Source organism: Rhopilema esculentum, chromosome 19 (genome assembly GCF_057945365.1).
Source record: "Rhopilema esculentum isolate cy_ngs chromosome 19, ASM5794536v1, whole genome shotgun sequence".
Classification (NCBI taxonomy): Eukaryota; Metazoa; Cnidaria; class Scyphozoa; order Rhizostomeae; family Rhizostomatidae; genus Rhopilema; species Rhopilema esculentum.
In genome coordinates this window covers 4,720,596-4,742,347 of record NC_142833.1, presented here as the reverse complement: position 1 = coordinate 4,742,347, position 21,752 = coordinate 4,720,596, and the positions used below count along the sequence as shown (strand labels likewise).

General features: G+C 38.5%; 1 protein-coding gene across 1 annotated transcript in view; it reads left to right on the top strand.

Moving 5' to 3' along the window:
* The window catches only part of LOC148957935 (ephrin type-A receptor 4a-like), a 48,921-nt gene that overhangs the window by 3,092 nt on the left and 24,077 nt on the right, over positions 1–21,752 (top strand). The window contains exons 2-3 of the mRNA XM_089114183.1: positions 40–189; positions 1,100–1,143. Coding sequence (XP_088970309.1) covers positions 145–189; positions 1,100–1,143 — 89 coding nt within the window. The 5' untranslated portion in view covers positions 40–144. The remainder of the gene's footprint in view (positions 1–39; positions 190–1,099; positions 1,144–21,752) is intronic.

Sequence of the window (21,752 nt, the reverse complement as noted above, 5' to 3'; positions counted from 1 at the left end):
ATCATGGTTGATATACTTCAACTTAATTATTTTTTACAGGGTGGTAAGATCCCTGTCAAATGGACAGCACCGGAAGCAGTCCAATTAAAGAAATTCACTATTGCTTCGGATGTTTGGAGTTATGGTATCTTGCTTTGGGAGGTAATGTGTTACGGAGAAAGGCCATATTGGAACTGGGGCAATAATGAGGTATATTCGTTAGGGAAATTTACTTTATACTTTTCCATCGTTAGGGAAATGCTTGTAACGATAATGATAAAAATTGGGCATAGAGTTCTAAAGTGTGACGTCATCAAAAACTTATTTTTAGAATTTTTGAATTTTAACCACATAGCGTAAAAGATCACCATGAAATACTTCCAAATATGCAAAATTGGCCAGATATGTCTAAAATCGGTTGAGATATGGCTAATGAAAGATTTGAGATTTGCTAAGGATTCACTGTTATTTTGGCTCTGTTCATGAAGTTATGAACAGAGACCAAAATACAGAGGTTTGATGAGGAGAGAACCAGTAAACATGTGGCCATATCTCTGCCATTTCGTAATACATTTGCCTGATTTTGCACATTTAGAGGTATTTCATGATGATCTTTCAGGTTATTGAATCAAAATTCAAAAATTCTTAAAAAAAGATTTTTGTGACGTCATCACTTCAGAACTCTATTGCGATGACTTTTAAGTCACTATTCTAAACCCGATAATGGAAGTTAGGGTCCTTTCGTTATTTCCTTACTTGGTCACCAAGATCCTAAGCTTTTAAACTCTTTAAGCCTATTTTCTATAATGGTAGCGGGAATGTTGTTTGTGTTTCTGTGTTATGTTTTTCTTTAAAGATGAATCAAGCAGAAGAGGTTTTTTAAACTTTTGTGAATACAAATAAGAAAAAGACCAGTGCGAAAGATTTAGCAATTAAACAGACGTAAATCAAACAGTTGGAGAAAACTTAAAGTTAAGCAGTATACTTTAAAAAAACAACGTCTAAAAACAAAGAATATGTGTACAATAAAGGAAGGATGAATATTTAATTTCTTTATGCGACTGTTGGCGCATTCTTTTCTGAACTGAAATCTCGATTTAAGCCTTAGTTCTTTTTTTAGGTACTTGAACGTCTGACTTCTGGCTTCAGACTCCCTCCGCCATGGTATGTTTTACGTTTAAAAGTCTCTAGATTTCATAGATCTTCACTACAGCTTTTCATAGCCTTTCCTTGATAAATTACACAAGATATGACAAATATGCCATGGTCTGTTCTTTTCATATCGAGGCTACACCTAGGTTAAATATTGTCTGTTCCTTGTTATTTTCGTTGCTTATGTTTGCGAGCTTTATCTGCTTTAAACCTTAAAATCTATATCGGGGTACTACAATGCCGACGTAAAAGCAGTTGAGTTTTCCTGATCCATAGACTTCCTTGCAACAGCATTTTTGATCTAAAGATTTTCCAACAAAAGCAAAATCTGCGGGCCTACTCATGGCCTACTCATGGCCTTCTCGTGGCCTACTGATGGCCTACTCTTGGCCTACTCATGGCCTACTCATGGCCTTCTGATGGCCTACTGATGGCCTTCTGATGGCCTACTGATGACCTACTGATGGCCTACTGATGGCTTACTGATGGCCTACTGATGGCCTACTGATGGCCTGTTGATGGCCTACTGATGGCCTACTGATGGCCTACTGATGGCCTACTGATGGCCTATTCTACAGACATTTTTCTTCTTCTATCGCAGAAGGGTTAAAAAACAGTAAAAAAAGCTGTTGGCAATAATTGATGTAACTTGCTTTCTTGGGCTACACATTTTAATTGGAAAAATAAATCAACTTGCTGATAATGCATCCATACCCTAGATTGCTGAAAATACATGCATCCGTACCAATAATTTTGTTTTTTCTTCATATGTTCTCATCATGTGCAATGAACTTTCATTTGTTATCCAAATCATTGATTTTTAATAGTTCTCCCATTCTGGTAATGGTATGTTCGCGAATGCAACGCTACCTTTGGATACAGCTCGTTTGCCTGTTTACTGTCTTCTGTATCCTAACCTTACGGCAGTGTTTGATTCTCTCAAGCTTGTTTGATCACGGTAGAATAAAAACCCGCGTGTAAGAACCTAGGGATTTGAGATCCTTCTCGCAGAAATTTGCTTTTTTCTTACTCCAAAATATATGGGGGGGGGGGTTCTTATTGATTTTCAGCACTTTAAAGGTATACTAATACATAGATATTTCGAAGTAATCTTTGAAACGCTTTACTCTCTCCTTGCTTCCCAGACTCCCTCTCTTCCTAGCCCCTCCCTCCTTACCTAAACTCACATTGGCCCCAGATCTTAAATAACCAAAGACATTCTGTTTAATGTCTTTGAGCTCATCAACGCAACTATTGCTGTTTTTTACTCAATGAATACTTAAAAAGCAGCTGTTTACGATTGAAAATCTCTTTCAGAGCTGCCCTAAAGTTGTACACGATCTTATGTTATCTTGCTGGCACAAAGATCGCGTTAAAAGACCAAAATTTAAGGACATTTGTTGCACGATTGATAAGTGGATCCGGAGTCCGGAGTTGCTGAAACACGAGGAATCGGTTGTGACAAGGCGGTTTGTTACAACTCATCTCCTTTCAATATTTAACAAAGCTATTAAACTTGAAGATGAAGTAAATCATTTTGGTTCTGCGATAGATACTAGATTGGATGCTACAGTAAGCTTTGTCTCTGGTAAGAGGGAAGGGGGGAGGGGAAAATTTATCACGGTATGGGACCACTGACAAACATACGGGAAATTTGGTCTAGATGTTTTCTATGTGCGAGCATAGGGGGGTCTTATATGTGAAATTCAGGAGAATCAGGGGACTGGGGCACAAACCCACCAATTTTTCGGAAACAATGGTTAAGTTCATATTTGCATCTCTCATATTTGTCGACAAGTACCCCTTACCTACTTCTGAAGAGCGCCCTACATTTTTTATGCTTTACCAAATACTAGAGTAAATGCATTTGACATCCGAAAGCTCTTTTCACTCTTTGCCAAAAATATGTTCATATTGGAGTCCACGAAGTGTCAATTTTGTTGAAAAATGACTAGTATGTTTATTTAAAATATGAGCTTGGAATTTATTCAAAACATCTCAAGTGATTTTAGGATCCTAAATTAGGGCATTTTAGCTTGCTTCAAGGAAAGAAGTTTTTTTCCAAAAATTTCACTTCCCAAATTTCCTAAAAACTTTGGCATTCTTTTATTTTTAGAAGAAAATTTTTGTTTCCGTTTGTTCTTTAAATTTGAAAATCCTGATTTCAAAAATACTGATTTTGTCAAAAAATTCAGTATCTTTAAAGAATTAATGAGAATCGGCGACAAACCAATTTAAGAAAACGTGAAAAAGGAAATTTCTTGAGTTTAGGACCGTTGCTCTCTTTTCGATAGTTCTCAACCCCTTTTTTATAGTTGAAAGACCTTTATAGCTTTGCTCACTTTTTCATTAGAACTGATAATATATAAGTACAAGAAGATAAACAAGAAAATTCGCTCTCCAGAAACATCTCTAAAATAAATTTGAACGAAAAGGGTAATAGTAAAATTTGACACTACTTTATCAAAATTGGGTGTAATGGAACATTAGCTGGTAGGCGCATTAAGAGACCTCTGAAAACTTTCACCTTTAACAAAAATATGCAGATGCTGAATTAAAGAGGCTACAAAATACAGTATTAAGCTAATAGGTACCCCACATTTGAAATTTGTAAGCTACAATCCTTGCCAAAAGTCTTGGTACACCAAGCTAAAATTTCGCATAAATTCAGTAGCATCCCCCTCTCCCCCTTGAAACAATGTTGAATAACAACAGTTTCAAAGCTTGAAATTCGTCCAATGTCAGTTTATCAGCTAGGGTAAGTAATAGTCTTTTCAGCCAACATTGTTTTTGGGGGGAGGGGGGATATATCTGTATCTTACAGCCGGAAACCTTTATTTCTTCAAAATCTTTCATTGGTCACAGGGTGTTCCAAGGACTTTTGTCAAGGATTGTCTGACAAATATTTTTGAAGCAGTGCATTTGAGATCAAGCAATTAGTTCCAATCTGAGGTTTTCCATGCCGCTGATTTCAGTGGTGGTGTTTTTTTTTCAATATCTAGTCCACTTCATAACATAATTGTCTATCTACTCTAAAAATATTGGTTTCATACGTAAAATAAAGCAAAATTAGAAATTATTTGTATTCTGAAAATTTGTTGCATCTACCTAAAGAAGGGAGGTCACTTTTTGAAACCGAGGCCAATTTGGTTGACGGTTGAGGGAGTAAAAGTTGAAATTCTTTAATTATGATTACATATGTCTTCAGATAGTCAAAATGGCTAACTCCAGTAGCAACGCAGATCCTCAAAAAATTGGGGGCAGAGACGTAAGAAAAGTTTATCTGATAACATACAGTAGCGCTAACACTGAAGTTTATGATAGAGAAAAATTCTCTGATATGATCGTGAAATGTTTTGAGGCAGTAACGACAGCAAAAATTTCCCAATGGGCATGTTGCATGGAGCAGCACAAAGTAAACGGCTACCATTTCCACATGTGCATTTTGTTGGACAAATTACAGAGATGGCTAAAAGTGAAAAATTATGTCCAACAAAAGTATGGTATTGTCATTAATTTTTCTGGTCACACAGGCTATCATACAGCATTCAATTATGTTGTCAAGGAGGATAGTAGTTTCATTACCAGCAGCAATCACCCTGAAACTGTTTCTTCTCCAAAAACGAGCAAGGCAACAAGGAAAAAAGCTGCAAAAAACCCTTCAAAGGAAAAGAAGCTGAAGTCAAAGCGTCTTTCAAACTTTGATGTCGCCAATATTATAGTTGAAAATAAGCTGCGATCGCGTTTAGATGTTCTTGTTCGGGCTAAGTCCAGTTTTGAAAAGGGTGACAGAAGGTTGTACGAGTTTGTCCTGAACAGAGGCGATAAAAAGCTGAATGATCTTCTGGACACCGTATGGGAGTTGGAGACTGCCAAGGAGAAGCAAGAAAGGGCTTCTATGTCTAGAATAGACATCCTTAAGGAGCAGCTTAGCGTTGGGTGCACCTGTGAAGGCCAGTGGCTCGAGTGTGCTCTCCAAATCCTTGACAAAAATTGCATCGATAGGTCTGTGTTTGCAAATGCCATTGTCAAACTGCTTGTTATGGGTCGTGGCAAGGGCCGTAATATTTACATTACTGGCCCCGCCAACTGTGGCAAGACTTTCATCTTAGACCCCCTTAGAGTGGTGTACGATAGCTTTCTGTCCCCAGCTACTTGCTCGTATGCATGGCTTGGAGTTGAGAACAAGGAGGTTATATTCCTCAACGATTTTCGTTGGTCTCCCGTTATACTTCCTTGGGCTGACATGCTGCTGTTGCTTGAAGGCCATGTGGTACATTTTGCTGCACCCAAAACCAACTACAGCAAGGACATCGAGTTCACGAGGGACACTCCAGTGTTTGCTACTGCCAAGGCCCCCATCTCCTTTATCAAAGGCTCGGTAATGGATGATCGTGAAACAGAAATGATGTCTGTTCGCTGGCGCATATTTACGTTCAGGCATCAGTTTTCTTTGGAAGAGCAGAAGACAGTCTCCCCATGTGGCCATTGTTTTGCAAAAATGCTCTTGGAATAACAATGATTTCCAGACGCTCCTTCCTAGAGAAGCTGCCCCGTACAAAGCGAAATGGTACTCGGGCAGCCAAACGACAACGGTTTACCATTGCATTTCCCCCTTGAATTTCTTGTTTATATGACAGTTTTAAAATAATTCCCCGAAAAAAGTGGTACACTATGATGTACATTCTAAAGACAAAAAAAAACCATTCTCGCGTTTGCCTATTCGAGTGTAATTGAAAGAAATCACCACGGTTTACCATTTTCCATCTAAGAACAGGAACAGTTAAGATTCATTTTTTTCAAAAATGGTAAACCGTGAACATTTTTGGCTAAATCTCAAAATTTATCAATCCAGTTTCGTAGAAACTTATCAGCCTTGTGGTACGTTGTAATGTACCTCCTTTGCGGAAACTACCGAAATATACCTGCAACCTGTTATTTTTTATAAGCTTTTTTAAAATGGTAAACCGTGATGGTAAACCGTGGCCAAGAGCATTTTTCCAATCCAATTCAACTCTATCACTTTTTATTACGTAAGCAATGGACGTTATCCAGAACTTTGAACAACAATACTAATTAGTCAGTTATAAAGGGCTTTTTGAAAATTTTTGCTGATAAACAATAAGCAATAAATTCAGATGAACTGCTAGTATGAGTATTTTAAAATAATCTTCAAACACGCAGCTTACGGAGGAGCTGCCAAACACTACAGAGAAACAAATCCATAGAGAACAAAAGCAATTTCAAAGCTGCAGTTCAAATTTTATGATACATAAGTTAGAAACTTTCATACAAAAAAACACTTTTAAGTTTTTTTGAATTAGTATTTAGTTCTATATCCATCATTTATGGCTAGAGTGCTCAAACGATCATGCATGCTTCGAATAGTTCTATCTATAACAGTTACATCAAAGTCACTAAATGCCTGCAAAACTCTTCCTTTAAAAGTCTGAAAGTCCTCTTTCACGATTTTTCCTCTCAACGCCTCCTGTCGCAAATTACATTTTATAATATTAAATAAATTTTCAATAGGATTCAAGTCCGGTGATCTTGCTGGTATCTCAACAAGTTCAGCACCCACTTCTTCTAAAGCATCGCTTGCCAATTTGCTCCTTTGACTGGGGTCATTGTCCATAACGAATAACAGTTTTTCCTTCTTTTTCATCGCTGCACATTCTCTGAGAGTGCTGTCCAATGTCTCATGCACAAATTTTGCGAACCACCGGGCGTTCATCTTCTCGTACTCCTCCGCAACAACAACCCCTGCCGAATAGGAAACACCAACCAACAAATGTAGTGTACGCCCTCCAGGCAAGTTCTTCGATCCTTTACTTGTAAACACAAGGCCCTCTTTTTTTGTTCTCCACACTCGTCCCCTTGGGCACAAAGCGTCGTTATACGGATTTTGTTTGTGATGGAATGAAACTCCGTCCAGATACATCAAAACATCGTCCGTCCAAAAATTTCTGTCATGTTTCTTTAAAGCATCCCTGGCATATGATACTCTCTTCCTCCTATCCTTAGCTGACAGAATACCCTTCTTTCTAGGATTCAGAAACCTATATCCAGCATCATGCAGAGCTCTTACCAAAGTCCTGTAGCTAACATGTGTGATCTGGCATTCCTTTGCTACATCCATCACTCTGACGTTTCCATTTGTTTCTCGCATCTTCTTGAAAGTCCTAAGAAACCTTGCCTTGTCTCTTTTGCTCATCAGTGGTGGTCTACCTGTCCTCTTATTCTCTTGTTTAGTTGAAGGCCCCTCCTTACAAATACGGACCACACTTGAAACAGAAATCTTGCAATGTTCCGCTATTTTTCGAAACGACAAAGACCTTCCCTTTCGCAAGTAGCAAGCCAACGCTCTCTCTCTGTCGCTAATTTTGCTATGAAACACCATGTTTGTTAAAGAGCAACTCAACAACTGCTTTTGATACTATAGTCAATTTCGTTTTTATTTCTTAGCTTATCGTTTAATTATACAACACCGACACAGTGAGAAACAGGAAGGTTTCCGCCATTGACATTCCAAAAATTCTATCTTGGAGACATTTTCACACGTACATGTGCTTTGAACAGCAATTGCAATACTTAATTTTCCTGTTTTTCATCTTTTGTTTTTTCCCTTGCAAGTCTGGTGAATTTTCAATATCTAATTTCGAAAAAAACAGAGCAGAATTTGAAGAATTCAAGTAAACAAGTGAATAATAATCATAATATCTCTAAAATTCGAAAAATAGCTAAATTAGGCCAATTCCATTTTAAATATCAAATTTTTTTCGACGCCAATGAAATCAGCGCTACCAAGAACCCCTACCCCCATAACATTGATTTTCATGCAACTAACGGTTTAAAAAAAAGCGCTCAGACAATCCTTGCCAAAAGTCTTGGTACACCAAGCTAAAATTTCGCATAAATTCAGTAGCATCCCCCTCTCCCCCTTGAAACAATGTTGAATAACAACAGTTTCAAAGCTTGAAATTCGTCCAATGTCAGTTTATCAGCTAGGGTAAGTAATAGTCTTTTCAGCCAACATTGTTTTTGGGGGGAGGGGGGATATATCTGTATCTTACAGCCGGAAACCTTTATTTCTTCAAAATCTTTCATTGGTCACAGGGTGTTCCAAGGACTTTTGTCAAGGATTGTCTGACAAATATTTTTGAAGCAGTGCATTTGAGATCAAGCAATTAGTTCCAATCTGAGGTTTTCCATGCCGCTGATTTCAGTGGTGGTGTTTTTTTTTCAATATCTAGTCCACTTCATAACATAATTGTCTATCTACTCTAAAAATATTGGTTTCATACGTAAAATAAAGCAAAATTAGAAATTATTTGTATTCTGAAAATTTGTTGCATCTACCTAAAGAAGGGAGGTCACTTTTTGAAACCGAGGCCAATTTGGTTGACGGTTGAGGGAGTAAAAGTTGAAATTCTTTAATTATGATTACATATGTCTTCAGATAGTCAAAATGGCTAACTCCAGTAGCAACGCAGATCCTCAAAAAATTGGGGGCAGAGACGTAAGAAAAGTTTATCTGATAACATACAGTAGCGCTAACACTGAAGTTTATGATAGAGAAAAATTCTCTGATATGATCGTGAAATGTTTTGAGGCAGTAACGACAGCAAAAATTTCCCAATGGGCATGTTGCATGGAGCAGCACAAAGTAAACGGCTACCATTTCCACATGTGCATTTTGTTGGACAAATTACAGAGATGGCTAAAAGTGAAAAATTATGTCCAACAAAAGTATGGTATTGTCATTAATTTTTCTGGTCACACAGGCTATCATACAGCATTCAATTATGTTGTCAAGGAGGATAGTAGTTTCATTACCAGCAGCAATCACCCTGAAACTGTTTCTTCTCCAAAAACGAGCAAGGCAACAAGGAAAAAAGCTGCAAAAAACCCTTCAAAGGAAAAGAAGCTGAAGTCAAAGCGTCTTTCAAACTTTGATGTCGCCAATATTATAGTTGAAAATAAGCTGCGATCGCGTTTAGATGTTCTTGTTCGGGCTAAGTCCAGTTTTGAAAAGGGTGACAGAAGGTTGTACGAGTTTGTCCTGAACAGAGGCGATAAAAAGCTGAATGATCTTCTGGACACCGTATGGGAGTTGGAGACTGCCAAGGAGAAGCAAGAAAGGGCTTCTATGTCTAGAATAGACATCCTTAAGGAGCAGCTTAGCGTTGGGTGCACCTGTGAAGGCCAGTGGCTCGAGTGTGCTCTCCAAATCCTTGACAAAAATTGCATCGATAGGTCTGTGTTTGCAAATGCCATTGTCAAACTGCTTGTTATGGGTCGTGGCAAGGGCCGTAATATTTACATTACTGGCCCCGCCAACTGTGGCAAGACTTTCATCTTAGACCCCCTTAGAGTGGTGTACGATAGCTTTCTGTCCCCAGCTACTTGCTCGTATGCATGGCTTGGAGTTGAGAACAAGGAGGTTATATTCCTCAACGATTTTCGTTGGTCTCCCGTTATACTTCCTTGGGCTGACATGCTGCTGTTGCTTGAAGGCCATGTGGTACATTTTGCTGCACCCAAAACCAACTACAGCAAGGACATCGAGTTCACGAGGGACACTCCAGTGTTTGCTACTGCCAAGGCCCCCATCTCCTTTATCAAAGGCTCGGTAATGGATGATCGTGAAACAGAAATGATGTCTGTTCGCTGGCGCATATTTACGTTCAGGCATCAGTTTTCTTTGGAAGAGCAGAAGACAGTCTCCCCATGTGGCCATTGTTTTGCAAAAATGCTCTTGGAATAACAATGATTTCCAGACGCTCCTTCCTAGAGAAGCTGCCCCGTACAAAGCGAAATGGTACTCGGGCAGCCAAACGACAACGGTTTACCATTGCATTTCCCCCTTGAATTTCTTGTTTATATGACAGTTTTAAAATAATTCCCCGAAAAAAGTGGTACACTATGATGTACATTCTAAAGACAAAAAAAAACCATTCTCGCGTTTGCCTATTCGAGTGTAATTGAAAGAAATCACCACGGTTTACCATTTTCCATCTAAGAACAGGAACAGTTAAGATTCATTTTTTTCAAAAATGGTAAACCGTGAACATTTTTGGCTAAATCTCAAAATTTATCAATCCAGTTTCGTAGAAACTTATCAGCCTTGTGGTACGTTGTAATGTACCTCCTTTGCGGAAACTACCGAAATATACCTGCAACCTGTTATTTTTTATAAGCTTTTTTAAAATGGTAAACCGTGATGGTAAACCGTGGCCAAGAGCATTTTTCCAATCCAATTCAACTCTATCACTTTTTATTACGTAAGCAATGGACGTTATCCAGAACTTTGAACAACAATACTAATTAGTCAGTTATAAAGGGCTTTTTGAAAATTTTTGCTGATAAACAATAAGCAATAAATTCAGATGAACTGCTAGTATGAGTATTTTAAAATAATCTTCAAACACGCAGCTTACGGAGGAGCTGCCAAACACTACAGAGAAACAAATCCATAGAGAACAAAAGCAATTTCAAAGCTGCAGTTCAAATTTTATGATACATAAGTTAGAAACTTTCATACAAAAAAACACTTTTAAGTTTTTTTGAATTAGTATTTAGTTCTATATCCATCATTTATGGCTAGAGTGCTCAAACGATCATGCATGCTTCGAATAGTTCTATCTATAACAGTTACATCAAAGTCACTAAATGCCTGCAAAACTCTTCCTTTAAAAGTCTGAAAGTCCTCTTTCACGATTTTTCCTCTCAACGCCTCCTGTCGCAAATTACATTTTATAATATTAAATAAATTTTCAATAGGATTCAAGTCCGGTGATCTTGCTGGTATCTCAACAAGTTCAGCACCCACTTCTTCTAAAGCATCGCTTGCCAATTTGCTCCTTTGACTGGGGTCATTGTCCATAACGAATAACAGTTTTTCCTTCTTTTTCATCGCTGCACATTCTCTGAGAGTGCTGTCCAATGTCTCATGCACAAATTTTGCGAACCACCGGGCGTTCATCTTCTCGTACTCCTCCGCAACAACAACCCCTGCCGAATAGGAAACACCAACCAACAAATGTAGTGTACGCCCTCCAGGCAAGTTCTTCGATCCTTTACTTGTAAACACAAGGCCCTCTTTTTTTGTTCTCCACACTCGTCCCCTTGGGCACAAAGCGTCGTTATACGGATTTTGTTTGTGATGGAATGAAACTCCGTCCAGATACATCAAAACATCGTCCGTCCAAAAATTTCTGTCATGTTTCTTTAAAGCATCCCTGGCATATGATACTCTCTTCCTCCTATCCTTAGCTGACAGAATACCCTTCTTTCTAGGATTCAGAAACCTATATCCAGCATCATGCAGAGCTCTTACCAAAGTCCTGTAGCTAACATGTGTGATCTGGCATTCCTTTGCTACATCCATCACTCTGACGTTTCCATTTGTTTCTCGCATCTTCTTGAAAGTCCTAAGAAACCTTGCCTTGTCTCTTTTGCTCATCAGTGGTGGTCTACCTGTCCTCTTATTCTCTTGTTTAGTTGAAGGCCCCTCCTTACAAATACGGACCACACTTGAAACAGAAATCTTGCAATGTTCCGCTATTTTTCGAAACGACAAAGACCTTCCCTTTCGCAAGTAGCAAGCCAACGCTCTCTCTCTGTCGCTAATTTTGCTATGAAACACCATGTTTGTTAAAGAGCAACTCAACAACTGCTTTTGATACTATAGTCAATTTCGTTTTTATTTCTTAGCTTATCGTTTAATTATACAACACCGACACAGTGAGAAACAGGAAGGTTTCCGCCATTGACATTCCAAAAATTCTATCTTGGAGACATTTTCACACGTACATGTGCTTTGAACAGCAATTGCAATACTTAATTTTCCTGTTTTTCATCTTTTGTTTTTTCCCTTGCAAGTCTGGTGAATTTTCAATATCTAATTTCGAAAAAAACAGAGCAGAATTTGAAGAATTCAAGTAAACAAGTGAATAATAATCATAATATCTCTAAAATTCGAAAAATAGCTAAATTAGGCCAATTCCATTTTAAATATCAAATTTTTTTCGACGCCAATGAAATCAGCGCTACCAAGAACCCCTACCCCCATAACATTGATTTTCATGCAACTAACGGTTTAAAAAAAAGCGCTCAGACAATCCTTGCCAAAAGTCTTGGTACACCAAGCTAAAATTTCGCATAAATTCAGTAGCATCCCCCTCTCCCCCTTGAAACAATGTTGAATAACAACAGTTTCAAAGCTTGAAATTCGTCCAATGTCAGTTTATCAGCTAGGGTAAGTAATAGTCTTTTCAGCCAACATTGTTTTTGGGGGGAGGGGGGATATATCTGTATCTTATAGCCGGAAACCTTTATTTCTTCAAAATCTTTCATTGGTCACAGGGTGTTCCAAGGACTTTTGTCAAGGATTGTCTGACAAATATTTTTGAAGCAGTGCATTTGAGATCAAGCAATTAGTTCCAATCTGAGGTTTTCCATGCCGCTGATTTCAGTGGTGGTGTTTTTTTTTCAATATCTAGTCCACTTCATAACATAATTGTCTATCTACTCTAAAAATATTGGTTTCATACGTAAAATAAAGCAAAATTAGAAATTATTTGTATTCTGAAAATTTGTTGCATCTACCTAAAGAAGGGAGGTCACTTTTTGAAACCGAGGCCAATTTGGTTGACGGTTGAGGGAGTAAAAGTTGAAATTCTTTAATTATGATTACATATGTCTTCAGATAGTCAAAATGGCTAACTCCAGTAGCAACGCAGATCCTCAAAAAATTGGGGGCAGAGACGTAAGAAAAGTTTATCTGATAACATACAGTAGCGCTAACACTGAAGTTTATGATAGAGAAAAATTCTCTGATATGATCGTGAAATGTTTTGAGGCAGTAACGACAGCAAAAATTTCCCAATGGGCATGTTGCATGGAGCAGCACAAAGTAAACGGCTACCATTTCCACATGTGCATTTTGTTGGACAAATTACAGAGATGGCTAAAAGTGAAAAATTATGTCCAACAAAAGTATGGTATTGTCATTAATTTTTCTGGTCACACAGGCTATCATACAGCATTCAATTATGTTGTCAAGGAGGATAGTAGTTTCATTACCAGCAGCAATCACCCTGAAACTGTTTCTTCTCCAAAAACGAGCAAGGCAACAAGGAAAAAAGCTGCAAAAAACCCTTCAAAGGAAAAGAAGCTGAAGTCAAAGCGTCTTTCAAACTTTGATGTCGCCAATATTATAGTTGAAAATAAGCTGCGATCGCGTTTAGATGTTCTTGTTCGGGCTAAGTCCAGTTTTGAAAAGGGTGACAGAAGGTTGTACGAGTTTGTCCTGAACAGAGGCGATAAAAAGCTGAATGATCTTCTGGACACCGTATGGGAGTTGGAGACTGCCAAGGAGAAGCAAGAAAGGGCTTCTATGTCTAGAATAGACATCCTTAAGGAGCAGCTTAGCGTTGGGTGCACCTGTGAAGGCCAGTGGCTCGAGTGTGCTCTCCAAATCCTTGACAAAAATTGCATCGATAGGTCTGTGTTTGCAAATGCCATTGTCAAACTGCTTGTTATGGGTCGTGGCAAGGGCCGTAATATTTACATTACTGGCCCCGCCAACTGTGGCAAGACTTTCATCTTAGACCCCCTTAGAGTGGTGTACGATAGCTTTCTGTCCCCAGCTACTTGCTCGTATGCATGGCTTGGAGTTGAGAACAAGGAGGTTATATTCCTCAACGATTTTCGTTGGTCTCCCGTTATACTTCCTTGGGCTGACATGCTGCTGTTGCTTGAAGGCCATGTGGTACATTTTGCTGCACCCAAAACCAACTACAGCAAGGACATCGAGTTCACGAGGGACACTCCAGTGTTTGCTACTGCCAAGGCCCCCATCTCCTTTATCAAAGGCTCGGTAATGGATGATCGTGAAACAGAAATGATGTCTGTTCGCTGGCGCATATTTACGTTCAGGCATCAGTTTTCTTTGGAAGAGCAGAAGACAGTCTCCCCATGTGGCCATTGTTTTGCAAAAATGCTCTTGGAATAACAATGATTTCCAGACGCTCCTTCCTAGAGAAGCTGCCCCGTACAAAGCGAAATGGTACTCGGGCAGCCAAACGACAACGGTTTACCATTGCATTTCCCCCTTGAATTTCTTGTTTATATGACAGTTTTAAAATAATTCCCCGAAAAAAGTGGTACACTATGATGTACATTCTAAAGACAAAAAAAAACCATTCTCGCGTTTGCCTATTCGAGTGTAATTGAAAGAAATCACCACGGTTTACCATTTTCCATCTAAGAACAGGAACAGTTAAGATTCATTTTTTTCAAAAATGGTAAACCGTGAACATTTTTGGCTAAATCTCAAAATTTATCAATCCAGTTTCGTAGAAACTTATCAGCCTTGTGGTACGTTGTAATGTACCTCCTTTGCGGAAACTACCGAAATATACCTGCAACCTGTTATTTTTTATAAGCTTTTTTAAAATGGTAAACCGTGATGGTAAACCGTGGCCAAGAGCATTTTTCCAATCCAATTCAACTCTATCACTTTTTATTACGTAAGCAATGGACGTTATCCAGAACTTTGAACAACAATACTAATTAGTCAGTTATAAAGGGCTTTTTGAAAATTTTTGCTGATAAACAATAAGCAATAAATTCAGATGAACTGCTAGTATGAGTATTTTAAAATAATCTTCAAACACGCAGCTTACGGAGGAGCTGCCAAACACTACAGAGAAACAAATCCATAGAGAACAAAAGCAATTTCAAAGCTGCAGTTCAAATTTTATGATACATAAGTTAGAAACTTTCATACAAAAAAACACTTTTAAGTTTTTTTGAATTAGTATTTAGTTCTATATCCATCATTTATGGCTAGAGTGCTCAAACGATCATGCATGCTTCGAATAGTTCTATCTATAACAGTTACATCAAAGTCACTAAATGCCTGCAAAACTCTTCCTTTAAAAGTCTGAAAGTCCTCTTTCACGATTTTTCCTCTCAACGCCTCCTGTCGCAAATTACATTTTATAATATTAAATAAATTTTCAATAGGATTCAAGTCCGGTGATCTTGCTGGTATCTCAACAAGTTCAGCACCCACTTCTTCTAAAGCATCGCTTGCCAATTTGCTCCTTTGACTGGGGTCATTGTCCATAACGAATAACAGTTTTTCCTTCTTTTTCATCGCTGCACATTCTCTGAGAGTGCTGTCCAATGTCTCATGCACAAATTTTGCGAACCACCGGGCGTTCATCTTCTCGTACTCCTCCGCAACAACAACCCCTGCCGAATAGGAAACACCAACCAACAAATGTAGTGTACGCCCTCCAGGCAAGTTCTTCGATCCTTTACTTGTAAACACAAGGCCCTCTTTTTTTGTTCTCCACACTCGTCCCCTTGGGCACAAAGCGTCGTTATACGGATTTTGTTTGTGATGGAATGAAACTCCGTCCAGATACATCAAAACATCGTCCGTCCAAAAATTTCTGTCATGTTTCTTTAAAGCATCCCTGGCATATGATACTCTCTTCCTCCTATCCTTAGCTGACAGAATACCCTTCTTTCTAGGATTCAGAAACCTATATCCAGCATCATGCAGAGCTCTTACCAAAGTCCTGTAGCTAACATGTGTGATCTGGCATTCCTTTGCTACATCCATCACTCTGACGTTTCCATTTGTTTCTCGCATCTTCTTGAAAGTCCTAAGAAACCTTGCCTTGTCTCTTTTGCTCATCAGTGGTGGTCTACCTGTCCTCTTATTCTCTTGTTTAGTTGAAGGCCCCTCCTTACAAATACGGACCACACTTGAAACAGAAATCTTGCAATGTTCCGCTATTTTTCGAAACGACAAAGACCTTCCCTTTCGCAAGTAGCAAGCCAACGCTCTCTCTCTGTCGCTAATTTTGCTATGAAACACCATGTTTGTTAAAGAGCAACTCAACAACTGCTTTTGATACTATAGTCAATTTCGTTTTTATTTCTTAGCTTATCGTTTAATTATACAACACCGACACAGTGAGAAACAGGAAGGTTTCCGCCATTGACATTCCAAAAATTCTATCTTGGAGACATTTTCACACGTACATGTGCTTTGAACAGCAATTGCAATACTTAATTTTCCTGTTTTTCATCTTTTGTTTTTTCCCTTGCAAGTCTGGTGAATTTTCAATATCTAATTTCGAAAAAAACAGAGCAGAATTTGAAGAATTCAAGTAAACAAGTGAATAATAATCATAATATCTCTAAAATTCGAAAAATAGCTAAATTAGGCCAATTCCATTTTAAATATCAAATTTTTTTCGACGCCAATGAAATCAGCGCTACCAAGAACCCCTACCCCCATAACATTGATTTTCATGCAACTAACGGTTTAAAAAAAAGCGCTCAGACAATCCTTGCCAAAAGTCTTGGTACACCAAGCTAAAATTTCGCATAAATTCAGTAGCATCCCCCTCTCCCCCTTGAAACAATGTTGAATAACAACAGTTTCAAAGCTTGAAATTCGTCCAATGTCAGTTTATCAGCTAGGGTAAGTAATAGTCTTTTCAGCCAACATTGTTTTTGGGGGGAGGGGGGATATATCTGTATCTTATAGCCGGAAACCTTTATTTCTTCAAAATCTTTCATTGGTCACAGGGTGTTCCAAGGACTTTTGTCAAGGATTGTCTGACAAATATTTTTGAAGCAGTGCATTTGAGATCAAGCAATTAGTTCCAATCTGAGGTTTTCCATGCCGCTGATTTCAGTGGTGGTGTTTTTTTTTCAATATCTAGTCCACTTCATAACATAATTGTCTATCTACTCTAAAAATATTGGTTTCATACGTAAAATAAAGCAAAATTAGAAATTATTTGTATTCTGAAAATTTGTTGCATCTACCTAAAGAAGGGAGGTCACTTTTTGAAACCGAGGCCAATTTGGTTGACGGTTGAGGGAGTAAAAGTTGAAATTCTTTAATTATGATTACATATGTCTTCAGATAGTCAAAATGGCTAACTCCAGTAGCAACGCAGATCCTCAAAAAATTGGGGGCAGAGACGTAAGAAAAGTTTATCTGATAACATACAGTAGCGCTAACACTGAAGTTTATGATAGAGAAAAATTCTCTGATATGATCGTGAAATGTTTTGAGGCAGTAACGACAGCAAAAATTTCCCAATGGGCATGTTGCATGGAGCAGCACAAAGTAAACGGCTACCATTTCCACATGTGCATTTTGTTGGACAAATTACAGAGATGGCTAAAAGTGAAAAATTATGTCCAACAAAAGTATGGTATTGTCATTAATTTTTCTGGTCACACAGGCTATCATACAGCATTCAATTATGTTGTCAAGGAGGATAGTAGTTTCATTACCAGCAGCAATCACCCTGAAACTGTTTCTTCTCCAAAAACGAGCAAGGCAACAAGGAAAAAAGCTGCAAAAAACCCTTCAAAGGAAAAGAAGCTGAAGTCAAAGCGTCTTTCAAACTTTGATGTCGCCAATATTATAGTTGAAAATAAGCTGCGATCGCGTTTAGATGTTCTTGTTCGGGCTAAGTCCAGTTTTGAAAAGGGTGACAGAAGGTTGTACGAGTTTGTCCTGAACAGAGGCGATAAAAAGCTGAATGATCTTCTGGACACCGTATGGGAGTTGGAGACTGCCAAGGAGAAGCAAGAAAGGGCTTCTATGTCTAGAATAGACATCCTTAAGGAGCAGCTTAGCGTTGGGTGCACCTGTGAAGGCCAGTGGCTCGAGTGTGCTCTCCAAATCCTTGACAAAAATTGCATCGATAGGTCTGTGTTTGCAAATGCCATTGTCAAACTGCTTGTTATGGGTCGTGGCAAGGGCCGTAATATTTACATTACTGGCCCCGCCAACTGTGGCAAGACTTTCATCTTAGACCCCCTTAGAGTGGTGTACGATAGCTTTCTGTCCCCAGCTACTTGCTCGTATGCATGGCTTGGAGTTGAGAACAAGGAGGTTATATTCCTCAACGATTTTCGTTGGTCTCCCGTTATACTTCCTTGGGCTGACATGCTGCTGTTGCTTGAAGGCCATGTGGTACATTTTGCTGCACCCAAAACCAACTACAGCAAGGACATCGAGTTCACGAGGGACACTCCAGTGTTTGCTACTGCCAAGGCCCCCATCTCCTTTATCAAAGGCTCGGTAATGGATGATCGTGAAACAGAAATGATGTCTGTTCGCTGGCGCATATTTACGTTCAGGCATCAGTTTTCTTTGGAAGAGCAGAAGACAGTCTCCCCATGTGGCCATTGTTTTGCAAAAATGCTCTTGGAATAACAATGATTTCCAGACGCTCCTTCCTAGAGAAGCTGCCCCGTACAAAGCGAAATGGTACTCGGGCAGCCAAACGACAACGGTTTACCATTGCATTTCCCCCTTGAATTTCTTGTTTATATGACAGTTTTAAAATAATTCCCCGAAAAAAGTGGTACACTATGATGTACATTCTAAAGACAAAAAAAAACCATTCTCGCGTTTGCCTATTCGAGTGTAATTGAAAGAAATCACCACGGTTTACCATTTTCCATCTAAGAACAGGAACAGTTAAGATTCATTTTTTTCAAAAATGGTAAACCGTGAACATTTTTGGCTAAATCTCAAAATTTATCAATCCAGTTTCGTAGAAACTTATCAGCCTTGTGGTACGTTGTAATGTACCTCCTTTGCGGAAACTACCGAAATATACCTGCAACCTGTTATTTTTTATAAGCTTTTTTAAAATGGTAAACCGTGATGGTAAACCGTGGCCAAGAGCATTTTTCCAATCCAATTCAACTCTATCACTTTTTATTACGTAAGCAATGGACGTTATCCAGAACTTTGAACAACAATACTAATTAGTCAGTTATAAAGGGCTTTTTGAAAATTTTTGCTGATAAACAATAAGCAATAAATTCAGATGAACTGCTAGTATGAGTATTTTAAAATAATCTTCAAACACGCAGCTTACGGAGGAGCTGCCAAACACTACAGAGAAACAAATCCATAGAGAACAAAAGCAATTTCAAAGCTGCAGTTCAAATTTTATGATACATAAGTTAGAAACTTTCATACAAAAAAACACTTTTAAGTTTTTTTGAATTAGTATTTAGTTCTATATCCATCATTTATGGCTAGAGTGCTCAAACGATCATGCATGCTTCGAATAGTTCTATCTATAACAGTTACATCAAAGTCACTAAATGCCTGCAAAACTCTTCCTTTAAAAGTCTGAAAGTCCTCTTTCACGATTTTTCCTCTCAACGCCTCCTGTCGCAAATTACATTTTATAATATTAAATAAATTTTCAATAGGATTCAAGTCCGGTGATCTTGCTGGTATCTCAACAAGTTCAGCACCCACTTCTTCTAAAGCATCGCTTGCCAATTTGCTCCTTTGACTGGGGTCATTGTCCATAACGAATAACAGTTTTTCCTTCTTTTTCATCGCTGCACATTCTCTGAGAGTGCTGTCCAATGTCTCATGCACAAATTTTGCGAACCACCGGGCGTTCATCTTCTCGTACTCCTCCGCAACAACAACCCCTGCCGAATAGGAAACACCAACCAACAAATGTAGTGTACGCCCTCCAGGCAAGTTCTTCGATCCTTTACTTGTAAACACAAGGCCCTCTTTTTTTGTTCTCCACACTCGTCCCCTTGGGCACAAAGCGTCGTTATACGGATTTTGTTTGTGATGGAATGAAACTCCGTCCAGATACATCAAAACATCGTCCGTCCAAAAATTTCTGTCATGTTTCTTTAAAGCATCCCTGGCATATGATACTCTCTTCCTCCTATCCTTAGCTGACAGAATACCCTTCTTTCTAGGATTCAGAAACCTATATCCAGCATCATGCAGAGCTCTTACCAAAGTCCTGTAGCTAACATGTGTGATCTGGCATTCCTTTGCTACATCCATCACTCTGACGTTTCCATTTGTTTCTCGCATCTTCTTGAAAGTCCTAAGAAACCTTGCCTTGTCTCTTTTGCTCATCAGTGGTGGTCTACCTGTCCTCTTATTCTCTTGTTTAGTTGAAGGCCCCTCCTTACAAATACGGACCACACTTGAAACAGAAATCTTGCAATGTTCCGCTATTTTTCGAAACGACAAAGACCTTCCCTTTCGCAAGTAGCAAGCCAACGCTCTCTCTCTGTCGCTAATTTTGCTATGAAACACCATGTTTGTTAAAGAGCAACTCAACAACTGCTTTTGATACTATAGTCAATTTCGTTTTTATTTCTTAGCTTATCGTTTAATTATACAACACCGACACAGTGAGAAACAGGAAGGTTTCCGCCATTGACATTCCAAAAATTCTATCTTGGAGACATTTTCACACGTACATGTGCTTTGAACAGCAATTGCAATACTTAATTTTCCTGTTTTTCATCTTTTGTTTTTTCCCTTGCAAGTCTGGTGAATTTTCAATATCTAATTTCGAAAAAAACAGAGCAGAATTTGAAGAATTCAAGTAAACAAGTGAATAATAATCATAATATCTCTAAAATTCGAAAAATAGCTAAATTAGGCCAATTCCATTTTAAATATCAAATTTTTTTCGACGCCAATGAAATCAGCGCTACCAAGAACCCCTACCCCCATAACATTGATTTTCATGCAACTAACGGTTTAAAAAAAAGCGCTCAGACAATCCTTGCCAAAAGTCTTGGTACACCAAGCTAAAATTTCGCATAAATTCAGTAGCATCCCCCTCTCCCCCTTGAAACAATGTTGAATAACAACAGTTTCAAAGCTTGAAATTCGTCCAATGTCAGTTTATCAGCTAGGGTAAGTAATAGTCTTTTCAGCCAACATTGTTTTTGGGGGGAGGGGGGATATATCTGTATCTTACAGCCGGAAACCTTTATTTCTTCAAAATCTTTCATTGGTCACAGGGTGTTCCAAGGACTTTTGTCAAGGATTGTCTGACAAATATTTTTGAAGCAGTGCATTTGAGATCAAGCAATTAGTTCCAATCTGAGGTTTTCCATGCCGCTGATTTCAGTGGTGGTGTTTTTTTTTCAATATCTAGTCCACTTCATAACATAATTGTCTATCTACTCTAAAAATATTGGTTTCATACGTAAAATAAAGCAAAATTAGAAATTATTTGTATTCTGAAAATTTGTTGCATCTACCTAAAGAAGGGAGGTCACTTTTTGAAACCGAGGCCAATTTGGTTGACGGTTGAGGGAGTAAAAGTTGAAATTCTTTAATTATGATTACATATGTCTTCAGATAGTCAAAATGGCTAACTCCAGTAGCAACGCAGATCCTCAAAAAATTGGGGGCAGAGACGTAAGAAAAGTTTATCTGATAACATACAGTAGCGCTAACACTGAAGTTTATGATAGAGAAAAATTCTCTGATATGATCGTGAAATGTTTTGAGGCAGTAACGACAGCAAAAATTTCCCAATGGGCATGTTGCATGGAGCAGCACAAAGTAAACGGCTACCATTTCCACATGTGCATTTTGTTGGACAAATTACAGAGATGGCTAAAAGTGAAAAATTATGTCCAACAAAAGTATGGTATTGTCATTAATTTTTCTGGTCACACAGGCTATCATACAGCATTCAATTATGTTGTCAAGGAGGATAGTAGTTTCATTACCAGCAGCAATCACCCTGAAACTGTTTCTTCTC